This window comes from Clupea harengus, chromosome 24 (genome assembly GCF_900700415.2).
Source record: "Clupea harengus chromosome 24, Ch_v2.0.2, whole genome shotgun sequence".
NCBI classification, from domain to species: Eukaryota; Metazoa; Chordata; class Actinopteri; order Clupeiformes; family Clupeidae; genus Clupea; species Clupea harengus.
In genome coordinates this window covers 12298480-12323826 of record NC_045175.1, presented here as the reverse complement: position 1 = coordinate 12323826, position 25347 = coordinate 12298480, and the positions used below count along the sequence as shown (strand labels likewise).

Genomic DNA, 25347 nt, shown 5'->3' with positions numbered 1-25347 from the left:
AAGTCGTCGGAGAAATTACTGTTGTTTTGTTGTGTCACAGCAAAAGATTAGAACTGCTGTCTACATGCAATTATGAGGAACATTATTATTATTATTTTATTACTTAATGATACATTACTGTATATTCATACTTACATTCATGTTTATGTCATTGTAAAGTAAGAGTTTGTGCATTGTAATTAGATGTACAACATTGTCATTTATGACATACACTGTAACTGTGTCATAAAGATGGATGGATGGATGGATGGATGGATACTTTATTAATCCCGAGGGAAATTTAGGTCATCCAGTAGCTTATACATATATACACTTATACACCTCACCGACATACATACATAAATCACATATACATACATATAGGGAGAACATTTTCACACAGACTGTTTCCAGATACAGGAAAATGGTCTGACCCTATTGTAATGTGCAATGATTTTGACAGTGTCTGTGTCCAGGAGGAAAGCGATCTTGTGCTGCTGGTGTGGATAGTGCAAAAAATATAAATAATGTTCTTGTGCTTGAGAGGGTGGGTAGTGCAAGATAGTGGTCTTGTGCTTGTGTGTGTGTGTGTGTGTGTGTGTGTGTGTGTGTGTGTGTTATGAAAGTGCAAAGAGCAAAGTGATAGTAGTGCAGAATATGTAAGTGGTAAAGTCTGTGCATGGGGCTGAGATGAGATGAGGAGGGGAGGGCCCCAATCATTAACACGCTCCTCTGTGTGTTATTATTATTATTATTATTATCATTATTATCATTAACACGCTCCTCTGTGTGTGTTATTATTATTATTATCATTATTATCATTAACACGCTCCTCTGTGTGTGTTATTATTATTATTATTATCATTATTATCATTAACACGCTCCTCTGTGTGTGTTATTATTATTATTATTATCATTATTATCATTAACACGCTCCTCTGTGTGTGTTATTATTATTATTATTATCATTATTATCATTAACACGCTCCTCTGTGTGTGTTATTATTATTATTATTATTATCATTATTATCATTAACACGCTCCTCTGTGTGTGTTATTATTATTATTATTATTATTATTATTATCATTAACACGCTCCTCTGTGTGTGTTATTATTATTATTATTATCATTATTATCATTAACACGCTCCTCTGTGTGTGTTATTATTATTATTATTATCATTATTATCATTAACACGCTCCTCTGTGTGTGTTATTATTATTATTATTATCATTATTATCATTAACACGCTCCTCTGTGTGTGTTATTATTATTATTATATCATTATTATCATTAACACGCTCCTCTGTGTGTGTTATTATTATTATTATTATCATTATTATCATTAACACGCTCCTCTGTGTGTGTTATTATTATTATTATTATCATTAACACGCTCCTCTGTGTGTGTTATTATTATTATTATTATCATTATTATCATTAACACGCTCCTCTGTGATGCCGCCTGCAGCTTTCAGAAAGGAGTGAGAATGGGAGACGCCCCCTCTACGATGAGTCACTCCGTCGCTATTGACAACCAGAGGAGGCCTGGTCTCTCTCCTCCCACACAGGGACCAGCGTCGCCACTGCCTGGGAGTGTGTCTTTAAAGGGTGACCAGTCTACGGGAGAGACTCTGGTCGTCAATAGTCAAGATATACAGGCATCCTCAGATCCCAGGTCAGTTTGCTTTTTTGTCATCTCAAATGTTCATTTGGTCTGTAGGTAGTTTCATATGAATGCCATTCGCCCATACTTGATTCACTATTCTCAATTCAACATACTTAATTCGCCATACTTAATTCACTATTCTCAATTCAACATACTTAATTCACCATACTTCACCATATTCATCAAACTCACCTGGGATTCACCATACTTAAGAGAAGATACGTAAGACATGATCTACATTCATTTGACAATTTATGCATAGGAAAAATGACACAATGGCCTAAAAATTAATTAAATTTCCTTTAGAGAATCACTAACCCTTCTTTTTTACGTTATGTCGTCGGTGCAGCGAACAGAGGTCTGATCTGACCCAGGATCAGTCCAGGTGTGGAGTGTGTGAGAGGGTACTGAGGGACCCAGTCATCACCACCTGTGGACAACACAGCGTCTGTGAGGATTGCATCGGTAGACACTCTGACCAAGCTGCACCATCTGAAGAAGACCACACCTGCTGCCCTCTGTGCAGCGAAGAACTGCGTATGTAACCCTTTGACCTCCTGTTCGAGTCTTAAATGTGGAAGATACAGTACCAGTCAAAAGTTTGGACACACCTTCTCATTTTTTGAGAAGTGTTTTCTTTACTTTTATTATTTTCTACATGGTAGATAACACTTTTTTTTGTTTAGTACATCATTCCATATGTGTTCTTTCGTAGTTAAAATGTCTTCAGTATTAATCTACAATGTAGAAAATAATAAAAGTAAAGAAAACACTTCTTCTCCAAAAAATGAAAGGTGTGTCCAAACTTTTGACTGGTACTGTACATGATCCTGAAAGCCTAACAGGCATAGAGAGAAGAAGAAAGGAAGAAGAGAGAAATAAAGAAGAAGAAGAAGAAGTTTGTAAGTTATCATCGCTATTGAATTGACGCTTATTTTGTTGTACATTCCTTGCTCCCTGAAAAGGGGACATTGTTCTGCAGAGTGTGATCCAAGCCTACAAAGACAGACTGAAGAAGAGGTTCGAGTACGTCAGCGACGGCGGGGTGCAAACGCTACTCCACGGGATCTACACCGAGCTCCGCCACGCGGAGGGAGAGAGCGAGGGCGAGGGCGTGGAGAAGGAGCACGAGGTCTGGTGGGTGGGACCCGCATCCGGGATCCACGAGACGAGTGGAAATGACACGAGCAGCTGCTGTAATAATGACATCTTCAGACCGTTGGCGGCTGGGGGAGGAGAGGGGGGATACATCAAGACTGTGCTGACCAAAGGTGTCGCTGGCGTCGGGAAGACCGTCTCCGTGCAGAAGTTCATCCTGGACTGGGCGGACGGCCGTGCGAACCAGGACGTCGACTTTGTGTTTGTGTTCCCCTTCCGACGGCTGAGTCTGATTGGACAACACTCCTCCCGGTACAGCCTCCGACAGCTTCTGCTGGAGTTCCACCCCGAGCTGAAGGAGCTGAACGACGACGCGCAGCAGCTGTACGAGGTCTGCAAGCTGGTGCTCATCTTCGACGGACTCGACGAGAGCCAGCTCGCCCTGAACTTCCACCACGGCCACGGCGACGGCTACGTCCTGTGCGACACCAACAACAGCGTGGCCTCGGTGGACGTGCTCGTCACGAATCTCATCCAGGGCAACCTGCTTCCGTCCGCGCAGGTTTGGGTGACCTCGCGACCGGCGGCGACCAATCGGATCCCGGCTAAGTACGTCGACCGGGTTACGGAAATACGAGGCTTCGGTGACACGCAGAGGGAGGAGTACTTTAGGAAGAGGACCGGTGGCGATGAGGTCACGGCCAGACGAATCAACTCTCACATCAAATCCAGCAGGAGCCTTCGCACAATGTGCCAGATACCAGCCGTCTGTTCCATCGCCACCACCGTGTTTGAATACATGCGGGGTTACCAGGGCGACGGTGATAAACTACCCCAAACACTGACTGAAATGTTCGTTCACTTTCTACTCCGGCAAGTGCATATGGAGAACGAGATGTTGGACGGAGAAGAGGGGATGGACAGAGAGGCGTTGTTAAAGTTGAAGGCGGACGTCATCGTGAAGTTAGCGGAGCTAGCCTTCACCCAGCTGGCGAGGGGCAACCTGCGGTTCCACGAGGACGACCTGGGGGAGTGCGGCATAGGCGTGGGCACGGCCACAGTCTACTCGGTCGTCTTCAGGGAGATCTTCCGAGAGGAGTCTCCGATCGAGCACCACGCCAAGGTGTTCAGCTTCGTGCACCCGAGCGTTCAGGAGTTCCTGGCCGCCTTCTTTGTGATCCGCTGCTCCGTGAATAGGAACGTAGAGCCGTTGGAGATCTTCCTGCGAGATACCACCGCGTCGACCAGAGATCGGGGACTCGGAGGGGAGGAGCGCTCGGGCGAGAACCGGAAAGGCGTCTTATCCTCCATCAAACACATATTTGAGCCCGTCCAGCCCATGGAGGCCCAAAGATTCGCAGCCCGCCCCGCCGCAGACGAGAGCGCAGTCGCCTCTCTGGCGCTACTGAAGAGTGTGGTAGACAGCGTGGTGGAAAGCAGCGACGGCGGACGCCTGGACCGCTTCCTCCGCTTCCTCGTGGGCCTGTCTCTGGAGTCCAACCAGGAGCTCCTGCTGCTAGGCATGCTGCTACCGGAGACTTCCCCCGACGACGTCAGCAAGGTGGCGCAGTACGTCAGGGCGCTGCTGCTGGACAACACAGACATCATCGCCGCGGAGAGATGCGTCAGCCTGCGCCACTGTCTGATGGAAGTGCCGGACGATTGCGTTCACAGGGACGTTCAGAGGTACCTGCGGTCGAGGAGGAAGCCGGAGGAAACGTCGTACCTCTCTCCCGCTCACTGCTCAGCACTGGCCCACCTGCTCCTGGTGTCCGAGGAGGTGCTGGAGGAGCTCGACCTGAGGAGATACAACACGTCGGATAAGGGGCGCAGGAGGCTCCTCCCGGCTCTCAGGTGCTGCAGGAAGGCCCTGTGAGTTTCGGAATCATTCCACATTCATATTAGATGTCAGAATTTTTTTAACATGCTCAATAACTCATTTCATTAAATCTTCACAGGTTTAGATCATTTTTTATTATATCTTTTAAAGTTTTTAAATCATTACATCCCATTTTAGAGCATACCTGTACTCTCAAGCTTAAACTATTCAGGTAATATAGATTCTGTCCTGTTCCTGTAACATGATCTAATGCTTATTTTCTCATTGGTTTTGGCTTTCTGACTCCTCACGGTCGGTTAAGCCAGGGGTGAGGATATTGAACCCAAACGTAGATACACCACAGGAGCTGTGAATAAAGATTGAGATTTAACGAGTCTTTCACAGTACAGGCCGCTAGGCAAAGCCCAGTTGTCGATAACTTTCCTAGGACAGAGAATCAGTCCAAGCAGAGGTACACTGGAGTAGACAGATTCCAGAAAAACCAGGGCAGGTCTGTGGTCATAAACAACTCAGAGTCCAGAAACCAGGGCAGGTCTGGTCATAAACAACTCAAAACACAGCATTTTAAGGGTAAAGAAACGCATACGAGATCTAAGCTAAGACACTCCTGGGCAGGATCGTAATATCTGACAATATTATTTGGTATTATCGTTATAACTGCATCATGGTCAGTCTCAGTCTTTGTTTTTCTTCAGAGTTGGAGGCTGTGAGCTGGATGAGAGGTCCATAGAGACCGTGGTCTCAGCCCTCCGGTCCCTGAGCTGCCCTTTGAGAGAGCTGGACCTGAGCAACAACGACCTGCACGACTCCTGGATCATGACACTTTCCTCTCAGCTCAAGAGTAACCACTGCAGACTGGAGACACTGAGGTTGGCAGTATACCGTATGGTGGCAAGATATGGGTTTAACAATAGGAGCAGAGAGTACCTGCTGTGGAGATTGTTATCCTATATGATCATGATAGGGTAAAAGTCTCTCTCTCTCTCTCTCTCTCTCTCTGTCTCTCTGTCTCTCTCCATCCTCTCTGCCTCCCTGTTTGTTTCTTTCAACCTTTTCTCACTCTATAACTCTCTATTTTCTGTCGCTTTTGGTCTTTCTTTCTGTCTTTCTTTCTTTGTTTGTTTCTTTTTTCTTTCTTTCTCTCTCTCTCTCGCTCTCTCTCTCTCTCTCCCTCTCTCTCTCTCTCTCTCTCTCTCTCTCCCCCCTCTCTCTCTCTCCCCCCCTCTCTCTCTCTCCCCCCCCTCTCTCTCTCTCTCTCTCTCTCTCTCTCTCTCTCAGGCTGTCTTCCTGCGCTCTAAAAGACACAGGCTGTGCGTTCCTCTCCTCCGTCCTGAGTTGCCCCGCCTCCTGCCTCAGAGAGCTGGACCTCAGCAACAATCACCTGCAGGATGCAGGAGCCATGCTGCTGTCTGCCCAGCTGGACAGTCCACTCTGTAAACTAGAGATACTCAGGTCAGCCAGTTAACTTATCCCTTAAAGAGATACAGTCCGTGATTCGGTGTCGGTTTCGCAATGTGCAATTTGTTGAATTACAAAAAAAAACTGTACAGGAATAAAAACGCAGACTGCTCCTTTAAAGAATGCTTGGTTTTGAGTCATGTGACCTTTAATAGATGATAGCTATAACTTTAATATTATACTATAACTATAATATTATACTACAACTATAATATTAAGTACTGTGCAGGAGAGTGTAACACACTGAGTCATGATAATAATAATAATAATAATAATAATAATGGATTTTATTTGTATAGCACACTTTAAAATACAAAGAAATCTCAAGGTGCTTGATGATATTGATACTGTGAACTTACACATAGAAAGGTTAGGGTCTAGCGAATAAAGAGTATTGCCAAGCTGTAGGTGTTTAATATCATTAATGGTATGATTAAAGAAGGGATCATGTAAAATAAAGACTTACTGACATGTTGCCAAGCTGTAGGTGTTTAATATCATTAATGGTATGATTAAAGGAGGGATCATGTAAAATAAAGACTTCCTTACATATTTACATAGAAACCCTTTCTCATCTTGTCCTTATCACGAATGATGTGCTGTTACACACTACAAGTTTGGGTTGGTTCCCTTGGTGTAATTAATGAATTTATGTAAGAACAAATGTGGTACTATCTGTCCTTGTATTGTTGTTCTGTGTTGTCTTGTTGTTCTATTTGTGATACTATAGCCTGCATGGAGAATACCAAAAAAAATTCCTAGTATCTGTATACATGCCGAAATAAAGTTGAATTGAATTGAATTGAATTGAATTGAATTGAATTGAAATTGAATTGAATTGAATTTAATTATTCTTAATGGTATAATTACAAGAGGTTTAATGTACAATAAAGACTTACTGTATATTGACCGTAACATAGCAACCCTCTCTCTCCTTCCTGCAGGATAGCCTCCTGTGGTTTAATGTCCAATAAAGACTTACTGTATATTTACGGTACATAGCAACACTCTCTCTCCTCTTTCTGCAGGATAGCCTCCTGTGGTTTCACAGATGCTGGCTGCAAGTATCTGGCCTCGGCGGTGCGATGCCACCAATCGCCTCTGGGGGAGCTAGACCTGAGAGGGAACCACATCAGAAAGCCCACAGCTCAGACACTGCTGGACACTCTGCTGGACCCACGCTGCAAACTACACGTCCTGAGGTGTGTGTGTGTGTGTGTGTGAGGTGTGTGTGTGTGTGGTGCGTGTGTGTGAGATGTGTGTGTGTGTGTGTGTGTGTGTGTGAGGTGTGTGTGTGTGTGTTGTGCGTGTGTGAGAGAGTTGTGAGGTGTGTGTGTGTGTGTATGTGTGTGGTGTGTGTGTGTGTGTGTGTGTGTCTGTGTGTGTGTGTGTGTGTGTGTGTGTGTGTGTGTGTGTGTGTGTGTGAGAGAGAGTTGTGAAGTGTGGGTGTAGGTGTGTGTGTGTGAGGTGTGGGTGTGTGGTGGGTGAAAAGATCATTTTTTCTTTAAATAGTTTAAAAGACTGTGTGTGTGCAAGTGTGTGTGTGTGTGTGTGTGTGTGTGTGTGTGTGTGTGTGTGTGTGTGTGTGTCTGTTTGCGTGCTCACTGTTTTTTTTCCTTTCAGGCTTGATCACGCTGCTGTATTATGGATATATTTGGGACCAGTGCAGCGTAAGCCTACCTCAGTATTTACAGCTACTGATACATCAGAATTATCATGTGTGTGTGTGTGGGTTTGTGTGTGTGTGTCTGTGTGAGAGAGTTGTGAGGTGTGGGTGTGCGTGTGCGTGTGCGTGTGCGTGTGCGTGTGCGTGTGCGTGTGCGTGTGCGTGTGCGTGTGTGTGTGTGAGTGTGTGGGTGTGTGTGTGTGTGCGTGTGAGAGAGTTGTGAGGTGTGGGTGTAGGTGTAGGTGTGTGTGTGTGTGTGTGTGTGTGTCTGCTTCATCACTATTTTCATTTGTGTGTGTGTGTGTGTGTGCGCGTGTGTGTGTGTGTGTGTGTGTGTGTGTGTGCTCCCCCACATCCCCCCCCCCGCCCACCTCAGATGCGTGTGATCTCACTCTGGACCCAAACACAGCGCACAGCCACCTCTCCCTCTCGGGCGACTGCAGACAGGCCACCCACTCCCCCCAGGAGGAGCAGCCGCAGCACCCCGCCGCCCCCCACCCGGAGCGCTTCCAGCACCGGCCCCAGGTGCTGTGCAGGCAGCCTCTCTCGGGACGCTGCTACTGGGAGGCCGAGTGGAGCCACGACGGCGTCTCCGTGGGAGTGTCTTACAGGGGCATCGGCAGGAAGGGGTGGAGCCGGGACCGCCTGCTGGGATACAACGACCAGTCCTGGTGTCTGTTCTACTCCCACGGCGGTTACTCGGCCTGGCACAATAAGAACCAGACCGCCGTCGTCCCTCGCCGGAGCCGGATTCGGGCGGTGTCCGGGACGGAGCCGACACACAACCAGGTCCCGTCAGCCACGCGTGCGCCCACCACCACTGACTCCAGCACAGTGGGAGTGTACCTGGACTGGCCGGCTGGCACTCTGTCCTTCTACAGCGTCTCCTCTGACACGCTCACTCGTCTGCATGCGTTCGAGGAGGCCTCGTTCTCGGAGCCCCTCTATCCCGCGTTCAGGCTTCGCGATCTCAACTCCTCGCTGACCTTGCATGAGATTTCGTCGTGAGGACAGACTTCATCATCAAATCATTGTGGTTTTAAAAATAGGTTTTTTTTTTTCAAAAAGTAAATTATTAAACAAATAATCATTGACATTTTTATGTTTTCAGGTACTGTATATGTATTCATATATATTGAGAAATGTTTAAAAGATATGATTTCTAATATATTCTTATATCTATATTTGACAATAAAACTGATTTTTTTTCTTCTCAAAAATGATAAATGTCGTTTATTCTTATTTTACAAAAAACATATATGGTTGTTGTGCTTCAATGAAGCCTTATGTACCGTGACATGTGATTATATTATGAGATTATATCTGAGTGTGTGTGAATTCATGGTTTTACGGTTTCTTATAATAATATATGTACATATTATGTGTCTATATTCTGAAGATTATTATTTATTTTCTTTACAAAACACTATTTCTAATAAGCATCTTTGCCTTAAATTTGCATTCATTCTCTTACGGCCTGGAAAATAGAAAACACAATTTGTTTGGCTAACCGTCGTCATAATAGATTAGTAAAGAAGTGAATGTGAAATCTTGGCAACACAAAGTGTTCGAAACAAAATGTCCGATGACCAGGCAAAAGCAGTCTTTCTACTTAGGTTTTATTCTTGCAGTCATCATTCATAAAAGACATTAAACAGCTTAATTCATTATAATTAAAAGACATTAAACAGCTTAATTAATTATAATTAAAAGACATTAAACAGCTTAATTCATTATAATTAAAAGACATTAAACAGCTTAATTCTTTATAATTAAAAGACATTAAACAGCTTAATTCATTATAATTAAAAGACATTAAACAGCATAAAAGACATTAAACAGCTTAATTCATTATAATTATAAGACATTAAACAGCTTAATTCATTATAATTAAAAGACATTAAACAGCATAAAAGACATTAAACAGCTTAATTCATTATAATTATAAGACATTAAACAGCTCAATTCATTATAATTAAAAGACATTAAACAGCTTAATTCATTATAATTAAAAGACATTAAACAGCTTAATTCATTATAATGATAAGACATTAAACAGCATAAAAGACATTAAACAGCTTAATTCATTATAATTAAAAGACATTAAACAGCATAATTCATTATAATTATTCAGAAGTAGGCTCTTTATGAAAACAGCAGTGAGGATCTGTGGCTTCGAAAGGCAATTACAACATTAAGGAAGAGAGACAGGAGGTTTACAGATACAGACAGATGATGGTGCTGATAAAAGATAGAGTAGGAACGATCGATCAGGCCTCATCAACTAAATGACTAAAATTACACCCTCCACCCCCCTGTGTCAGGATCTAGCTGGGATGGCTTTAGAGAGACGCCTACGTATAATGCTAAATTTATAGTCGTCCGTTTGGACGGAGACGGACACATAGCCATGCCTTGGCAACACCTTCCCCGAGGTGGAACGCCCATCCGAGCCCTTCGGAGAGCTGGACGGACACCGACGTGCACCTCTCGATTTGTGTAACTTTTCGGATTCAAACGGATAGCAAAGGATACCCCCTTGGCTGTGATTGGTCCGCTAAATAAATCATTTCCAAACGACATCATTTCCGGAATCTCACATTTCCTGTTTCATTCCCTATCTGTTCCTCTTCTGTTAAGAGAGTGGATAAGAAGGAAATATTTCTCATTTAAGGCCAGAGAGAGACTCCTATTCAGTTCCTTTGAGCTGCTTTGGCAACCCCCTGGGGGTAAAAAAAAAGAAGAAGTAGGCTACACCAAAGAAGAAGATGTTGTGGAACAGCACAGTAAGTTAAGTACACATGTTATTATGTGTTAATTATATGTTAATGTATCTCCGCAGGCAGACAGGTCTTTTAGGTGACTGGCCCTCACTCCCAGACACTGATGCTGCCGCGCTAGAGGGTCTCACTTCGCAGTTTTATCTTGCAGAGTTTGGCCAAATCATGAATCCCGGGGAAAAGAGGCTCTGAGAACGAACACGCCGTGGTACGAGTTGACGTGGTGGACCATGTCTGCGGAGACGCTGTGTAGAAGGACAACACACCACCCCGCCAGTCCAGGTACACCCCCCCAGCCAGCCTCTTCGACTGGACGCAGGGAGCCACGATGTCCATCTTCCTGTTGCTCCTCCAGGCCCTGAACTGGTGGCCGTCACAGCACTCCAAGCTCCAGGACTGGTCGTTGTGCCCCAGCACGCACTGATCCCCGATCAGTTTCCTGTCGATGCTTTTATACGCCACTCCGATGTCGCCTTTCTCCCGCCACTCCACCTCCCAGTAGGAGCGGCCAGACAACGCCTCCTTGCACAGCACCTCCAGCCAGACAACGCCTCCTTGCACAGCACCTGCGGCCAGTGTGGACTCCTGAGATGGTGTCTGTGTGTGTGTGTGTATGGGTGTGTATGTGTGTGTGTGTGTGTGTACGTGTGTGTGTGTGTGTGTGTGTATGTGTATGTGGGTGAGTCTGTGTGTGTGTGTGTGTTTGTGTACGTGTGTGTGTGTACGTGTGTGTGTGTGTGTGTACGTGTGTGAGTCTGTGTGTGTGTGTGTGTGTGTGTGTGTGTGTGTGTGTGTGTGTGTGTGTCTGTGACAGTAGTCAAATCAGTTACCTTTTGAGTGTCCCTACACTGCTAGATTCCATGATTCCCCCCCCTTTCCTTTATATGTATTTTATTTAAAGTATAACTTCCTTTCTATTTCTAACAGGAACTGTATGTTCTGTTTATGTCAAGAAGTCTGTCTTGTGGAGAAGCTATGCGCCCGGGATTGACCTGTCTGATAAGCAGTGTTCCTGCCCGTTGATAATGACGTACATGAACAAGTCGGACAGGGTCGCGTACAAGATCTATTCGATATGTAATGGCAAAAAAATGCAAAAGGCACAAAGTTCATCCACAAGGTTTAAAATGTGTTCATAAATGCAGTCAGTCATACATAAATCCTGTATTACATAATCCATTATACCTTAAGGGTCCTAGTTTCTTGTTTGTTCAACAACAAACAGCATGTTGTTTTTGACCATGAACCACTAATTCATCACAACCTAACATTTGTTTGTCCTTAACCCTGCAATCAACAACAAACTCAATATATTTCTATTAATTTTATTTTTACATAAAAATGCATAAAATACGACCACACACAGGAACAGGTCAAAGGGAGACAATGTCTAACTCCTGATTTAAAATCTGGTCCTGATTTTAAAATCTGATCCTGATTTAAAGTCTAACTCCGGTAGTAAATGGTTTAACACAGACATGTTAAACTCATTAGACTGGACTTGATCTGGCCGTATAATAAGATCCTTCAGCGATGAGTTTAACAATGAGATACTGTGGATGTGGCCTTAGCTCAGTGGTGCTCTGTGTGTGTGTGTGTGTGTGTGTGTGTGTGTGTGTGTGTGTGTGTACGTGTGTGTGTGTGTGTGTGTGTGTGTGTGTGTGTGTGTGTGTGTGTGTGTGTGTGTGTGTGTGTGTGTGTGTGTGTGTGTGTGTGTGTGTACGTGTGTGTGTGTGTGTGTGTGACATACTGTAGATGTGGCCTTACCTCAGTGGTGCTCTGTAATGTTTAAAATGGTCCCTTGCATCTTGAACGTGAACATAAACATGTACAGACCGTCTGTGTGTGTGTGTGTGTGTGTGTGTGTGTGTGTGTGTGTGTGTGTCTGTGTGTGTGTGTGTATGTGTGTGTGTGTGTGTGTGTGTGTGTGTGTGTGTTAGTGTGTTTAGGGTCAGAGGCTAAACGGGTTTGTGTACTGTTTGAGGACACTCCATGGGGGTGTGGCTTGTGAACTGTGGTTCTGTAACTTTAGTGCCTCAGTGAGACTGGGAAAGGTGGTTCTGTAACTTTAGTGCCTCAGTGAGACTGAGAAAGGTGGTTCTGTGACTTTAGTACCTCAGTGAGACTGAGAAATGTGGTTCTGTATTTTCTTATCTAATGCATACACCAATAAGTTACCAACAAAACCAGACCTAAAAGTCTGAAAAGACATCGAGTGTGATAGCTGCTATAAGATTACTCACTGACAACAGGGTGCTTCTCTATAGCAGCTTTTACACTCAATGTGTGTGTGTGCGTGTGTGTGCGATAAGATAACTCACTGACAACAGGGTGCTTATCTATAGCAGCTATTACCCTCAATGTCTTTTCAGACTTTTAGGTCTGTTTTTTTGTTGGTAACTTCCCTTTCCCTAAAAACACAACCTTTCCTATTTGACAGCACACACACACACACACACACACACACACACCAAGTAATTCGGCCATTGAACACAAATGCATTGGTGTATGCATGAGATAAGAAAATACACACAAATACAGACACATAAATAGAATTTGGTTTATTGTTAGACACACAGATGAGTGCAAATCAACAAGATCAAGCATACCTGCTCAAGATCGAGCATACCTGGGGGGGATAGTTCAAGTATGTGGTTTAGATACAAACTTGGGTCAAGGTTAACTCAGAGTAAGTGGTAAACCTCCTAATATAAGAGCCCCATGCCTTTATTTTGCTAGGAGAATAAAGCGACAGGGCTCTTATATTAGGAGGTATATAGACAGACAGACAGACACGGATAGATGGAGAATCAGCAGTATTACACAGTATCGATCTAGCTTTGAAAAAAGGCCAAGCCTACTTGTGCAAAATCACTGTGCACGCATCTCCACAGTTGAACAAATATACATAAAACGCACGTAAAACAAACATACAAACCAACTAAAAACTTTAACATAAAGTAAAGATAGGCTACTATTACAAAAACTGAGCCAAGAGAAATATTTTGGCAACGTCAGTAAGTACGGAGTACAAAGTGCCCTGGCCGGCTGACTCGACCTAGTCATTATACAAACAAATAGAACCGTCAAATATCGGGAAGGACATCCTTCCATCGTTCAGACAAAACAAACAACAAACAACAACAAAGTACCATGACATGGCACGCAAACAAAAACAAACAAAAAACATTCCAAGGTAAATGTACCATCGCTGTCCCTGAATCAAACAGTTCGGCTAGAACGCATCACCTCTCTCTACTCTTTTACGCGCCACTGCCCCGGTTATAAATGTGTCCGTGCAGCGGACTCGGCCCTCAGCTGCTCGCGTCCTGTCTCGCACTGGCACTCCTCCACCACCATCACGCGTTTCTGTCGCACCTCGAGCCCGCAGCGCAGGGGAACCGTCACCACGCGCGCTTTAGATGGCGCGCACCGCGAGCATGGGGTGCCACGGTGTCCGGTGGCGGGGAGAGAGGCGTCTTCACTGGGAGGCACGAACATCGAGCTGCACTGGCCGAAACACAGGTTGTTATGCACCGTCACTGTCTCGCAGCCCACCGCCGTGACTCGCTGCGAAAAGAAAAAGGTTTGTGGTTTGAAAGCGTTATCCAAACGTTCCTATACACTATACCCAGTCTCCCATCATTACACACACACACACACACACACACTTTCCCTCTTTCACGGACACACAGTCACACGCACAGAAAGAGAGCGAGGCAGAGAGAGACGGTTACTCACGTGAGTGAAAGGGATCGCCGCGCAGCTCTGCTTAGATATCTCCCGCGGATTGATGGGCAGCGCCACAGTCTCCTTCTCGCGCTCGTTCTTGTCCATCACGCGCTGCCACATACTCGCCCCTTGCCTTTTCTTTGCCTCGAACCCGTGATGACTGTCGCGCAGGTGAGCTACGGGAGGAACGGACAGTTTGGTGGAAAGAGAAGAAGGACCTGCGCGACCGAGTGCCAAGAAATCTGGAAATGAGCCACGGAGAGACGGGGTGCGCCTTGGTGACAGGCCGCTCTTGAGCATCCCAGCGTGGTGCCTCAGGAAATGCGGGCCGACTTGGACAACTCTCACCGATCCCCGAACAGGTTCGTCTGCTCCAGCACCAGATGCTTCGAACTCGCTCACTCCATTTTTCACGCTTTCGAATGCGTTGCGAGGGAAAGACTGCACCGAGCCACAGAGCATGGACAAAATGATGCTAATTTGAACCCACATGATAACTGAAAATATAGTCTCAAAACTACTGAAATACTTGACTCTTTTTGTGCCTTTTTTATCTAATAAAAAGTATTTTAGGTAAACCCAAGAACACCTTTTTTTTTCTCTTCTGCGGTTCAAGGTTCCAACAGGTAACCTTGCTGTCTGTGCAGAAGTTCGGCCAGGGCACCGTATTTATAAAGGTGTTCGCAGTTGGCGCTTCTGGGCTGCTTGTGGTGGTGTCATAATTCCCATCGTTGGGATCACGGGATTTGTCGCACCTTCCTGATATGATGGCCGGGGAAAATAGTGACTTGAAACGGTTAGCGCTTTTTGTATTTATAACAGGTGGGTTTTCGAGAGCAGGTGACGAAGCGGAGCCACAAATAAACCACTTGTTTGGTCAATGGCTTCCGTGGCCGTGGGAAATAACTGGGGGAAGACCATTAACCTGAGAGTCAGAGGCTAAGCTGACGTGTCTCTCACTGCTACACCGTTAATGTTCAGGAAACGTTTAGAGGATACATAGGCCTATTAAAATATAGCTTTTTAGGGGCGCGGATTTGGGCGATTACAACTTTGACGCTATAAAGTCCGGCTTATAAAAAAATTCGAAGACAACTAGATCTTAACATGAGCTCAAATCACCTTGGTTTCAGGTTTAGCTCGGTAGAACTGAAAGGCATTTGTAATGAGGGCGATTATCACCGGTGGTAAAACCATTAGCCTTCAGGTCTAGGCAGGTCATAAGCTGTAGACTGGCCTACCTGCCATCAATAGAGCTCTCTCTCTCAAATGGCTTTGTGACAGGAGAGCTTCCCACGTTACCTGCGGAGGGGGGCGGGGTGGGAACCTTCACGGGGAAAACAATAGGATTGAACTTTGAGCAAAGTCCAGGTTTCCCTACTATCTGTCAATAAAAAAAAAAAACTTGTGATGTTTTCCTTCAGAATGAGTTCTTAACGTACTTAACCTACTTGCCATTACCCCCAGAACATATGTTTGTGATTACAAAGCCCACAGGTCTTTTTGCTGCCATTACTAAATTGCCTTTTTTGCACTACCATAACCTCACTTTAAAGAAAAACTTATGCTGCTGCTGCTGTACGTGTATCTGCATGTTTTTTATATCTATATGTATATCTATATGTATCTAAATGTCTTGTCTTATCTGTTGTTGTGCCTGTGCACTTTATATGTTTCACCGTGGGAGAGTGGGAAACGTTTTTATCGATTCCTTGTATGTCTGACATGCAGGAAATTGACAATAAAGCTACTTTGACTTTGACTTTAAAAAGGCACTGCATATGGTAGACCGTCTCATGTTAAAAGCAAAATTACTTTCTTTAAATTACACTATCAGGCATATTGAAGCAATTCATATTCACTAATAGGGTAATTGGCTCTGTACACCGCTTAAAGAGGACATAATAACCATGGCCTTTTGTCTGTTTAATCACTCAAGTGGACAGTGTGTGTGTGTATGTGTGTGTGTGTGTGTGTGTGTGTGTGTGTGTGTGTGTGTGTGTGTGTGAGAGAGAGAGAGAGAGACAGATACAGTGTCCATACCAATGGAAGTAACAGCCCAAGATGTTATGCTTCCACCCATGAATGTTTACGCGTTGGGATTTGAAGTCAAGCCCATCAATAAAGACCGACCCAGAGCTCATTGTGAACGGTTGACTTTATTAATCGTAAAGGGGAAGTCTGGACATCATATTTAACGGCCTAAGGCGCCAAGCCTGACGTAGAGCACCACGGATATAACCATGGAGGCCAGCTGTGAGGAGAACACACACACACACACACACATGTTACACAGAGGCCCACACCTTACACCAGTGACAGAGAATCACACTGAGATTGTCTTATCATAATAACTACCGCTCAATAATAATATTATTCCAATATATATTCTAGATTATTCCCAATAATGACTGTGAATACATATTCATATCTGTAAATGTGTGTGTGCATTGGATAAAGTGAATGTGACTGTGTGTTTCTGTGTGTGTGTGTGTGTGTGTGTGTGTGTGACTGTGTGTGTGTGTGTGGTGTGTGTGTGTGTGTGTGTGTGTGTGTGTGTGTGTGTGTGTGTGTGTGTGTGATACGGTACCTCCATCACGCAGATACATGCAGCTACACTGCCCAGAATGAGGCCTTGACTTTTCACAATAGTTATCATCTTAACATCACAGCCCTGAGAGAGAGAAAGAGAAAGAAGAGAGAAAGAAGACAAGAGACTTCATGCAAAGGACCTTTCCTACTGTAGTCGGGGTGTAGTGACTAGGTGTAGTGACTAGGTGTAGTGGGGGTGTAGTGACTAGGTGTAGTGACTAGGTGTAGTGGGGGTGTAGTGACTAGGTGTAGTGACTAGGTGTAGTGGGGGTGTAGTGACTAGGTGTAGTGGGGGTGTAGTTACTAGGTGTAGTGGGGGGTAGTGGGGGTAGTGAACTAGTGTAGTGGGGTGTAGTGACTAGTGTAGTGGGGGTGGGGTGTAGTGACTAGGTGTAGTGACTAGGTGTAGTGGGGGTGTAGTGACTAGGTGTAGTGACTAGGTGTAGTGGGGGTGAGTGACTAGGTGTAGTGACTAGGTGTAGTGGGGGTGTAGTGACTAGGTGTAGTGGGGGTGTAGTGACTAGGTGTAGTGACTAGGTGTAGTGGGGGGTGATAGTGGGGGTGTAGTGACTAGGTGTAGTGGGGTGTAGTGACTAGGTGTAGTGGGGGTGTAGTGACTAGGTGTAGTGGGGGTGTAAGTGAACTAGGTGTAGTGGGGGTGTAGTGAACTAGGTGTAGTGACTAGGTGTAGTGGGGGTGTAGTGACTAGGTGTAGTGGGGGTGTAGTGTGTAGTGACTAGGTGTAGTGGGGTGTAGGGGGTGTAGTGGGGGTGTAGTGGAGGGTGTAGTGGGGGTGTAGTGACTAGGTGTAGTGGGGGTGTAGTGACTAGGTGTAGTGGGGGTGTAGTGACTAGGTGTAGTGACTGTGTAGTGACTTGACTAGGTGTAGTGACTAGGTGTAGTTGGGGTGTAGTGACTAGGTGTAGTGACTAGGTGTAGTGGGGGTGTAGTGACTAGGTGTAGTGGGGGTGTAGTGACTAGGTGTAGTGGGGGTGTAGTGACTAGGTGTAGTGACTAGGTGTAGTGACTAGGTGTAGTGACTAGGTGTAGTGACTAGGTGTAGTGACTAGGTGTAGTGGGGGTGTAGTGACTAGGTGTAGTGACTAGGTGTAGTGGGGTGTAGTGACTAGGTGTAGTGGGGGTGTAGTGACTAGGTGTAGTGGGGGTGTAGTGACTAGGTGTAGTGGGGGGTGTAGTGACTAGGTGTAGTGACTAGGTGTAGTGACTAGGTGTAGTGACTAGGTGTAGTCGGGGGTGTAGTGGGGTGTTTAGTGACTAGTGTAAGTGGGGTGTAGTGCTGGTGTAGTGACTAGGTGTAGTGGGGTGTAGTGACTAGGTGTAGTGGGGGTGTAGTGACTAGGTGTTAGTGAGCTAGGTGTAGTGGGGGTGTAGTGACTAGGTGTAGTGGGGGTGTAGTGACTAGGTGTAGTGGGGGTGTAGTGACTAGGTGTAGTGGGGGTGTAGTGACTAGGTGTAGTGACTAGGTGTAGTGGGGGTGTAGTGACTAGGTGTAGTGACTAGGTGTAGTGGGGGTGTAGTGACTAGGTGTAGTGGGGGTGTAGTGACTAGGTGTAGTGACTAGGTGTAGTGGGGGTGTAGTGGGGGTGTAAGTGGGGGGTGTAGTGACTAGGTGTAGTGACTAGGTGTAGTGGGGGGTGTAGTGACTAGGTGTAGTGACTAGGTGTAGTGGGGGTGTAGTGACTAGGTGTAGTGACTAGGTGTAAGTGGGGGTGTAGTGACTAGGTGTAGTGACTAGGTGTAGTGGGGGTGTAGTGACTAGGTGTAGTGACTAGGTGGTAGTGGGGGGTGTAGTGACTAGGTGTAGTGACTAGGTGTAGTGGGGGTGTAGTGACTAGGTGTAGTGGGGGTGTAGTGACTAGGTGTAGTGGGGGTGTAGTGACTAGGTGTAGTGGGGGTGTAGTGGGGGGTGTAGTGGGGGTGTAGTGACTAGGTGTAGTGGGGGTGTAGTGACTAGGTGTAGTGGGGGTGTAGTGACTAGGTGTAGTGACTAGGTGTAGTGGGGGTGTAGTGACTAGGTGTAGTGGGGGTGTAGTGGGGGTGTAGTGGGGGTGTAGTGACTAGGTGTAGTGGGGGTGTAGTGGGGGTGTAGTGGGGGTGTAGTGGGGGTGTAGTGACTAGGTGTAGTGACTAGGTGTAGTGGGGGTGTAGTGACTAGGTGTAGTGGGGGTGTAGTGACTAGGTGTAGTGACTAGGTGTAGTGACTAGGTGTAGTGGGGGTGTAGTGACTAGGTGTAGTGGGGGTGTAGTGACTAGGTGTAGTGGGGGGTGTAGTGACTAGGTGTAGTGGGGGTGTAGTGACTAGGTGTAGTGGGGGTGTAGTGACTAGGTGTAGTGGGGGGTGTAGTGACTAGGTGTAGTGGGGGTGTAGTGACTAGGTGTAGTGACTAGGTGTAGTGACTAGGTGTAGTGACTAGGTGTAGTGACTAGGTGTAGTGACTAGGTGTAGTGACTAGGTGTAGTGACTAGGTGTAGTGGGGGTGTAGTGACTAGGTGTATGGGGGTGTAGTGACTGGTGTAGGGTGTAGTGACTAGGTGTAGTGACTAGGTGTAGTGACTAGGTGTAGTGACTAGGTGTAGTGGGGGTGTAGTGGGGGTGTAGTGACTAGGTGTAGTGGGGGTGTAGTGACTAGGTGTAGTGACTAGGTGTAGTGGGGGTGTAGTGACTAGGTGTAGTGGGGGTGTAGTGGGGGTGTAGTGACTAGGTGTAGTGGGGGTGTAGTGACTAGGTGTAGTGACTAGGTGTAGTGGGGGTGTAGTGACTAGGTGTAGTGGGGGTGTAGTGACTAGGTGTAGTGACTAGGTGTAGTGGGGGTGTAGTGACTAGGTGTAGTGGGGGTGTAGTGACTAGGTGTAGTGGGGTGTGTGACTAGGTGTAGTGGGGGTGTAGTGGGGGTGTAGTGGGGGTGTAGTGACTAGGTGTAGTGACTAGGTGTAGTGGGGGTGTAGTGACTAGGTGTAGTGGGGGTGTAGTGACTAGGTGTAGTGACTAGGTGTAGTGACTAGGTGTAGTGACTAGGTGTAGTGGGGGTGTAGTGACTAGGTGTAGTGGGGGTGTAGTGACTAGGTGTAGTGGGGGTGTAGTGACTAGGTGTAGTGGGGTGTAGTGACTAGGTGTAGTGGGGGTGGTAGTGACTAGGTGTAGTGGGGGTGTAGTGACCTAGGTGTAGTGGGGGTGTAGTGACTAGGTGTAGTGGGGGTGTAGTGACTAGGTGTAGTGACTAGGTGTAGTGACTAGGTGTAGTGACTAGGTGTAGTGGGGGTGTAGTGGGGGTGTAGTGACTAGGTGTAGTGGGGGTGTAGTGACTAGGTGTAGTGACTAGGTGAGTGGGGGTGTAGTGACTAGGGGGTGTAGTGGGGGTGTAGTGACTAGGTGTAGTGGGGTGTAGTGACTAGGTGTAGTGACTAGGTGTAGTGGGGGTGTAGTGACTAGGTGTAGTGGGGGTGTAGTGACTAGGTGTAGTGACTAGGTGTAGTGGGGGTGTAGTGACTAGGTGTAGTGGGGGTGTAGTGACTAGGTGTAGTGACTAGGTGTAGTGGGGGTGTAGTGACTAGGTGTAGTGGGGGTGTAGTGACTAGGTGTAGTGGGGGTGTAGTGACTAGGTGTAGTGACTAGGTGTAGTGGGGGTGTAGTGACTAGGTGTAGTGACTAGGTGTAGTGGGGGTGTAGTGACTAGGTGTAGTGGGGGTGTAGTGACTAGGTGTAGTGGGGGTGTAGTGACTAGGTGTAGTGACTAGGTGTAGTGGGGGTGTAGTGGGGGTGTAGTGGGGGTGTAGTGACTAGGTGTAGTGGGGGTGTAGTGAGTAGGTGTAGTGGGGGTGTAGTGACTAGGTGTAGTGGGGGTGTAGTGACTAGGTGTAGTGGGGGGGTAGTGGGGCTGTAGTGACTAGGTGTAGTGACTAGGTGTAGTGGGGGTGTAGTGACTAGGTGTAGTGACTAGGTGTAGTGGGGGTGTAGTGACTAGGTGTAGTGGGGGTGTAGTGACTAGGTGTAGTGACTAGGTGTAGTGGGGGTGTAGTGACTAGGTGTAGTGGGGGTGTAGTGACTAGGTGTAGTGACTAGGTGTAGTGGGGGTGTAGTGACTAGGTGTAGTGACTAGGTGTAGTGGGGGTGTAGTGACTAGGTGTAGTGACTAGGTGTAGTGGGGGTGTAGTGACTAGGTGTAGTGGGGGTGTAGTGACTAGGTGTAGTGACTAGGTGTAGTCGGGGTGTAGTGACTAGGTGTAGTGACTAGGTGTACTGGGGGTGTAGTGACTAGGTGTAGTGGGGGTGTAGTGAGTAGGGTGTAGTGGGGGTGTAGTGAGTAGGTGTAGTGGGGGTACATGTGCTGTACCTCGGAGTACAGTATGCCCGGGGCGGTGTTCATGCCGTCACAGCTGGGGGACTCCATGTTCACACAGCAGGTTGTGGGGTACAGCAGCGATGTGGCATTAGTGAAGGCTGAGCCCACAAAGTCATTGGTGGTGTTCGACACGCCACAGCACTTAAACTAAACCCCCCCCCCCCACACACACACACACACACACACACACACCACACACACACACACAGAGGGACAGAGAGAGGGGAGACAGGGCCTAGGTTTCCATCACTGTAACATCACCACACACACAAACCAAACATCACATTGGACATCATCACATCTCCACCAATCATCATCATCTTCGAACATCACAACAGCAAGACATTAACATCGCACAACACAACAGCACGTACCAAACATCACTGGAATTCCTTAAATATTACACAAACTGGACGTCAGTGTATACATGAATATATCTTCATCCTCTGCTCCGACCACCTCCATGGATTTTGCATCTGAGAAGCGATGTGTAATTGTCTTTCACTGGAGGATGGCAATGGTGGATTTTTTTGCTAATGTTTTGCACCAGGTGGCAACGGTCTCTGGTGCAAAAAGCCCGTACAGAATCCTTTTCATGACTGCCCGCGAGCACGATTGCCCAAGGAGAGGCCAGGCACACACAGGAGTGGCATTGAGGTGGTTGGTTGGGTTGGTTGGTTCTCACCTTCATCATGATAGCATTCCACCCGGCGGAGATAGCGTCATTGGCACCGGGACCCTTGTAGGACTCCTTCAGCGTCCGCTTGCTGGCCTCACGAATGACATTCTCCACCTGCAGCACAGGGGATATAAACACACACACACACACACAACACACACACACACACACACACACAGACGCACGCACGCACACGCACACGCACACACACACACACACAGACTTTAAGACGGACGAACATTTATAATGATATAGTTATAACGATAGCAAACATTTCAGTACATCAATATGTATCTGTAAGTAGACTATAGCATAGATGTGGGGTTATTTATTGGAGGTGATGTTTCACTCACCCTATTTTGGTACACCAGAGCTAAAAGTGTCATGGTAAGCTCAGCAAGGAACACCACACTTATAACCACAAAGTACTAAAGAGGGGGAGAGAGAGTGAGTTTGTGTCAACAACAACAAGAAGTCAACAACAAACACATAGGGGGAGAGACCATAGAGGGGTATTACAACTACAACACTGAAGTATAGTTCTTCTCATGACAACATTTGAATTCTAATCTGTCAAACTGTATCCCCCCCCCAATGTTTTGCTACCACTATGTGCCGCCTCCCTCAAATAGCTGCTCTCACGTCCGGTCGGTCGGTCGGTCGATCGGTATCTATGTGTGTGTGTGTGTGTATGTTGTGTGTGTGTGGTGTGTGTTTCTGTGTGTATGCGTGCGCGTCCTCACCACCAGGATCAGCATACGCTTCTCAGCCCAGGCCCCGTAGCAGCCGATGAGGCCGAGCAGGGTGAGGCCGCCTCCACTGACGGTGCAGATGGTGCTGATGACGCCCAGCTGGGTGGAGAAGTCGCCGATGTTCTTGATGTGGTTGGAGGCGCCAACGCTGATCCAGATCCCCACGGCCAGGAGCACAATGCCACTGATCTGCAGAGGAGGGAGAGAAGGAGGAGGGTCGAAAGAGGAAGAGTTAGGAGAGGAAGAGTTCAGAGAGAACGAGTTCAAATACGAGGCGTGGGGAGAGGAGAGGAAGGGATACAGTCAGAGGAATAAGAGAAAGGTTAGGAGAAGTGTGAAGACTGAGCATTAGAGAAAAGGACTGTTTATGACTTCTCATTGGAGAAGACCACTCTTCTTCCTGCCTTCTTGACATTACCGAGAAAACATTTAGAAAGCAGTAATAGGTTAACATACACCTCTGGTTTATTAGTTGACATTAAGGAGGTTTTAGCCGCTTAAACTCAGCTCAAATAAGATAACAGCCAAACTGACTGAGACCTAATGAATCTCTTCATACCAAACCTCGAATAACAGTCTATGTCTCAGTTTTGCAGCATATAATAATGCTGACCCTTTCAAGTACTCACCAATATGATGCCGCTTAGCATCATCATCAGATATTTCATAATGGCGTAAAGGTTTTGAAGTTGAGCCATCTTGCTTTTCAGTGGCAAATCTCAGAACCTAGACAAATATTGTGAAGACAGAAAGACACAAAGAAAGCACTTGCCATGCTGTTCAGATACTGAACATTATGTTAAGCCTTCTGAAGGTGACGTGAGCCTAATTGAACGCCCCTCTTGGCTGATAAACGCGTATACTCTCTGGACAAAAAGGATTTAGGCTCCAATAGGCTAGTACGTTAACAATCATGTTACAGAATTGAGGGCTGGTATTGAGTGACTTTTCTTTGGTTATAGGAATTATTTTATCCCACCAGTATTGTTGATTGTTTTACACGCGAAGCTGTCACGTTTACACAGCGAAACATGGGAAGATGATAACCCTAGCTTGCCAGCATTGCCCGGCACCTTTCACGTAACGTTAAGTGTAACGAGGTTATTCTGTGGCGCCACAGCTCTTGTGAAACTGGCATTATACTGCATATGTTCATTGTTTCCAGCCAGCCAACACAGTGACCTTTATACATGGTTTAATGAAATACAATTTGACTAGTACATGCTAACTTGTGGGTTAGCTAAACTGCGTGTTTTAAAAATAGAACGCCAAAAACTAACGTTAGTTTATGGTACTGCTACGGGCAAACGTATTCGCTTACATTTAGGCTAACTTAGATGCTCGAATCTAACAAGGCAAGTTATTTAACCCCAGGTGTTTGTAAATGTTTAAGTATCTACAGTTGACTTTTACGAGATGAAGGTAAAACTTAAAAACCTCTTAAAAACCTTTTTTGGAGCAAGCAAATATGCAGTTGGTGGCTAACCGTCCAATTCCACTGGGTGGCAGTGTTATGTATTAGCATTATGTTGGCATGGTGACGAAGACACATTTTCGCTTGAATTTAAGGAAACGGGGGTCAATATCAATAGATGCGAGTTGGGATATTAAGTTAAAGTTAAAAGTTAAAGTACTTATCATTGTCACAAAAACAACGAGACAGACGAGGCAGCATCGACAGCTAAAAAAAAAAGTGAGCTTTATTTCCAGAAAACCCTTTCCACGAATAAAAAGTTGTTACATCCACTTGTGTTGCTCATCGGGGTGACAAGTAGGACTGCTGCAAAAAAAAAGTATCAGTATTTAACACATGCCTTTCTTACCATTAGGAAATGACCCATTTTGCCCCCATGAATCATGTTTACACATTAGGTTCAAGGATTGCAGGCTACTACATTTAAGCAATAAGGTACGAGAGGCTTCGCGTCGGGCCTAACAACACCCTTGAACAGTACATTATTGACGATACAGTACTGCCTCGAGTACCTTATTGCTTTTATAATACGGTTGCCAGCAACATTATAAATAGTAACTAAATAGTAAGCTGCCTTTCAGCACAAAATAGTTGTAATAGCCACCAAACGTTGTGTATCGCATTTCAGTAGCCTAGACTCTAGAGAAAATAGTCCCCGAATGTGTGGCTGTTGCTATGCAACAGACAAACAGCAGTGGGGACATCACGTTTGTTAGCCTATACTCTCCTGAGCAAGCTAAAGTGGTATTAGCTAGCGAGCTGTTTACGGTCACAACCCACAGAAAGTTCAAAATGCCCGGGATATGTTGTGCTGATGGATGAGACAACAGTCGCCAGAGAAAACCTAGATATACAATTGATACAATCATAAATAATTGCTGTGTCTTAGTAGAGCTAAACTCCCCTGAGCAAGCTAGAGTGCTAATAACTAGCGAGCTGTTTAGCCCTTTGGGATTTGGCTACAACTCGTTAGCCCATATTGGCACTCTTGCTTGCTCAGGAACGGTTAGCTTTGATAAGATCCAGGATACATGTCCTGTGATCTCATGCATATTGTTTTTGTCTCCAAATGTCATATCTTGGTGTCGTTCACCCATCCTGCAACTGCATATTGAAAGGCAGCTCTACTCTTGAAATCTCCGGTTTATGGGGATGGATTATGTACAAGATAAATGTAAATGTCGGGAAAAGAAAGTTGGGGCAGTTGCTTTGCAAAAACACAGGAATTGCTAATCGCTAACGGCTAGTAGCATGCTATATAACTTT

At 45.9% G+C, this 25347-nt stretch overlaps 3 protein-coding genes across 4 annotated transcripts; 1 reads left to right on the top strand and 2 right to left on the bottom strand.

Moving 5' to 3' along the window:
• Window positions 1-1470: 1470 nt before the first annotated feature.
• Window positions 1471-8778, top strand: LOC105906075 (NACHT, LRR and PYD domains-containing protein 3-like). The gene is made up of 8 exons (XM_031562629.2): window positions 1471-1658; window positions 1999-2186; window positions 2615-4619; window positions 5283-5456; window positions 5866-6039; window positions 7074-7247; window positions 7669-7715; window positions 8088-8778. The coding sequence occupies exons 1-8, from the start codon at window positions 1471-1473 to the stop codon at window positions 8717-8719; spliced, it is 3582 nt and encodes a 1193-aa protein (XP_031418489.2). The 3' UTR covers window positions 8720-8778.
• A 4255-nt stretch (window positions 8779-13033) lies between these two features.
• Window positions 13034-14716, bottom strand: dand5 (DAN domain family, member 5). The gene is made up of 2 exons (XM_031562628.2): window positions 14233-14716; window positions 13034-14061 (listed from the first exon to the last, which is right to left on the bottom strand). Exons 1-2 carry the CDS (start codon window positions 14713-14715, stop codon window positions 13774-13776), a joined length of 771 nt encoding a protein of 256 aa, XP_031418488.2. The 5' UTR covers window position 14716; the 3' UTR covers window positions 13034-13773.
• A 1647-nt stretch (window positions 14717-16363) lies between these two features.
• LOC105906072 (tetraspanin-16-like) lies at window positions 16364-24136 on the bottom strand. 2 transcript variants are annotated; one of them, XM_031562627.2, is made up of 8 exons: window positions 24056-24136; window positions 23237-23333; window positions 22599-22796; window positions 22209-22283; window positions 21862-21969; window positions 21168-21323; window positions 16814-16897; window positions 16364-16477 (listed from the first exon to the last, which is right to left on the bottom strand). In XM_031562627.2, the coding sequence occupies exons 2-8, from the start codon at window positions 23303-23305 to the stop codon at window positions 16418-16420; spliced, it is 750 nt and encodes a 249-aa protein (XP_031418487.1). In that variant the 5' UTR covers window positions 23306-23333; window positions 24056-24136; the 3' UTR covers window positions 16364-16417. The 2 variants fall into 2 exon arrangements, with proteins under 2 accessions (XP_031418487.1, XP_042559540.1); XM_042703606.1 differs by having other exon boundaries at window positions 24045-24123.
• Between the last annotated feature and the right edge of the window lie 1211 nt (window positions 24137-25347).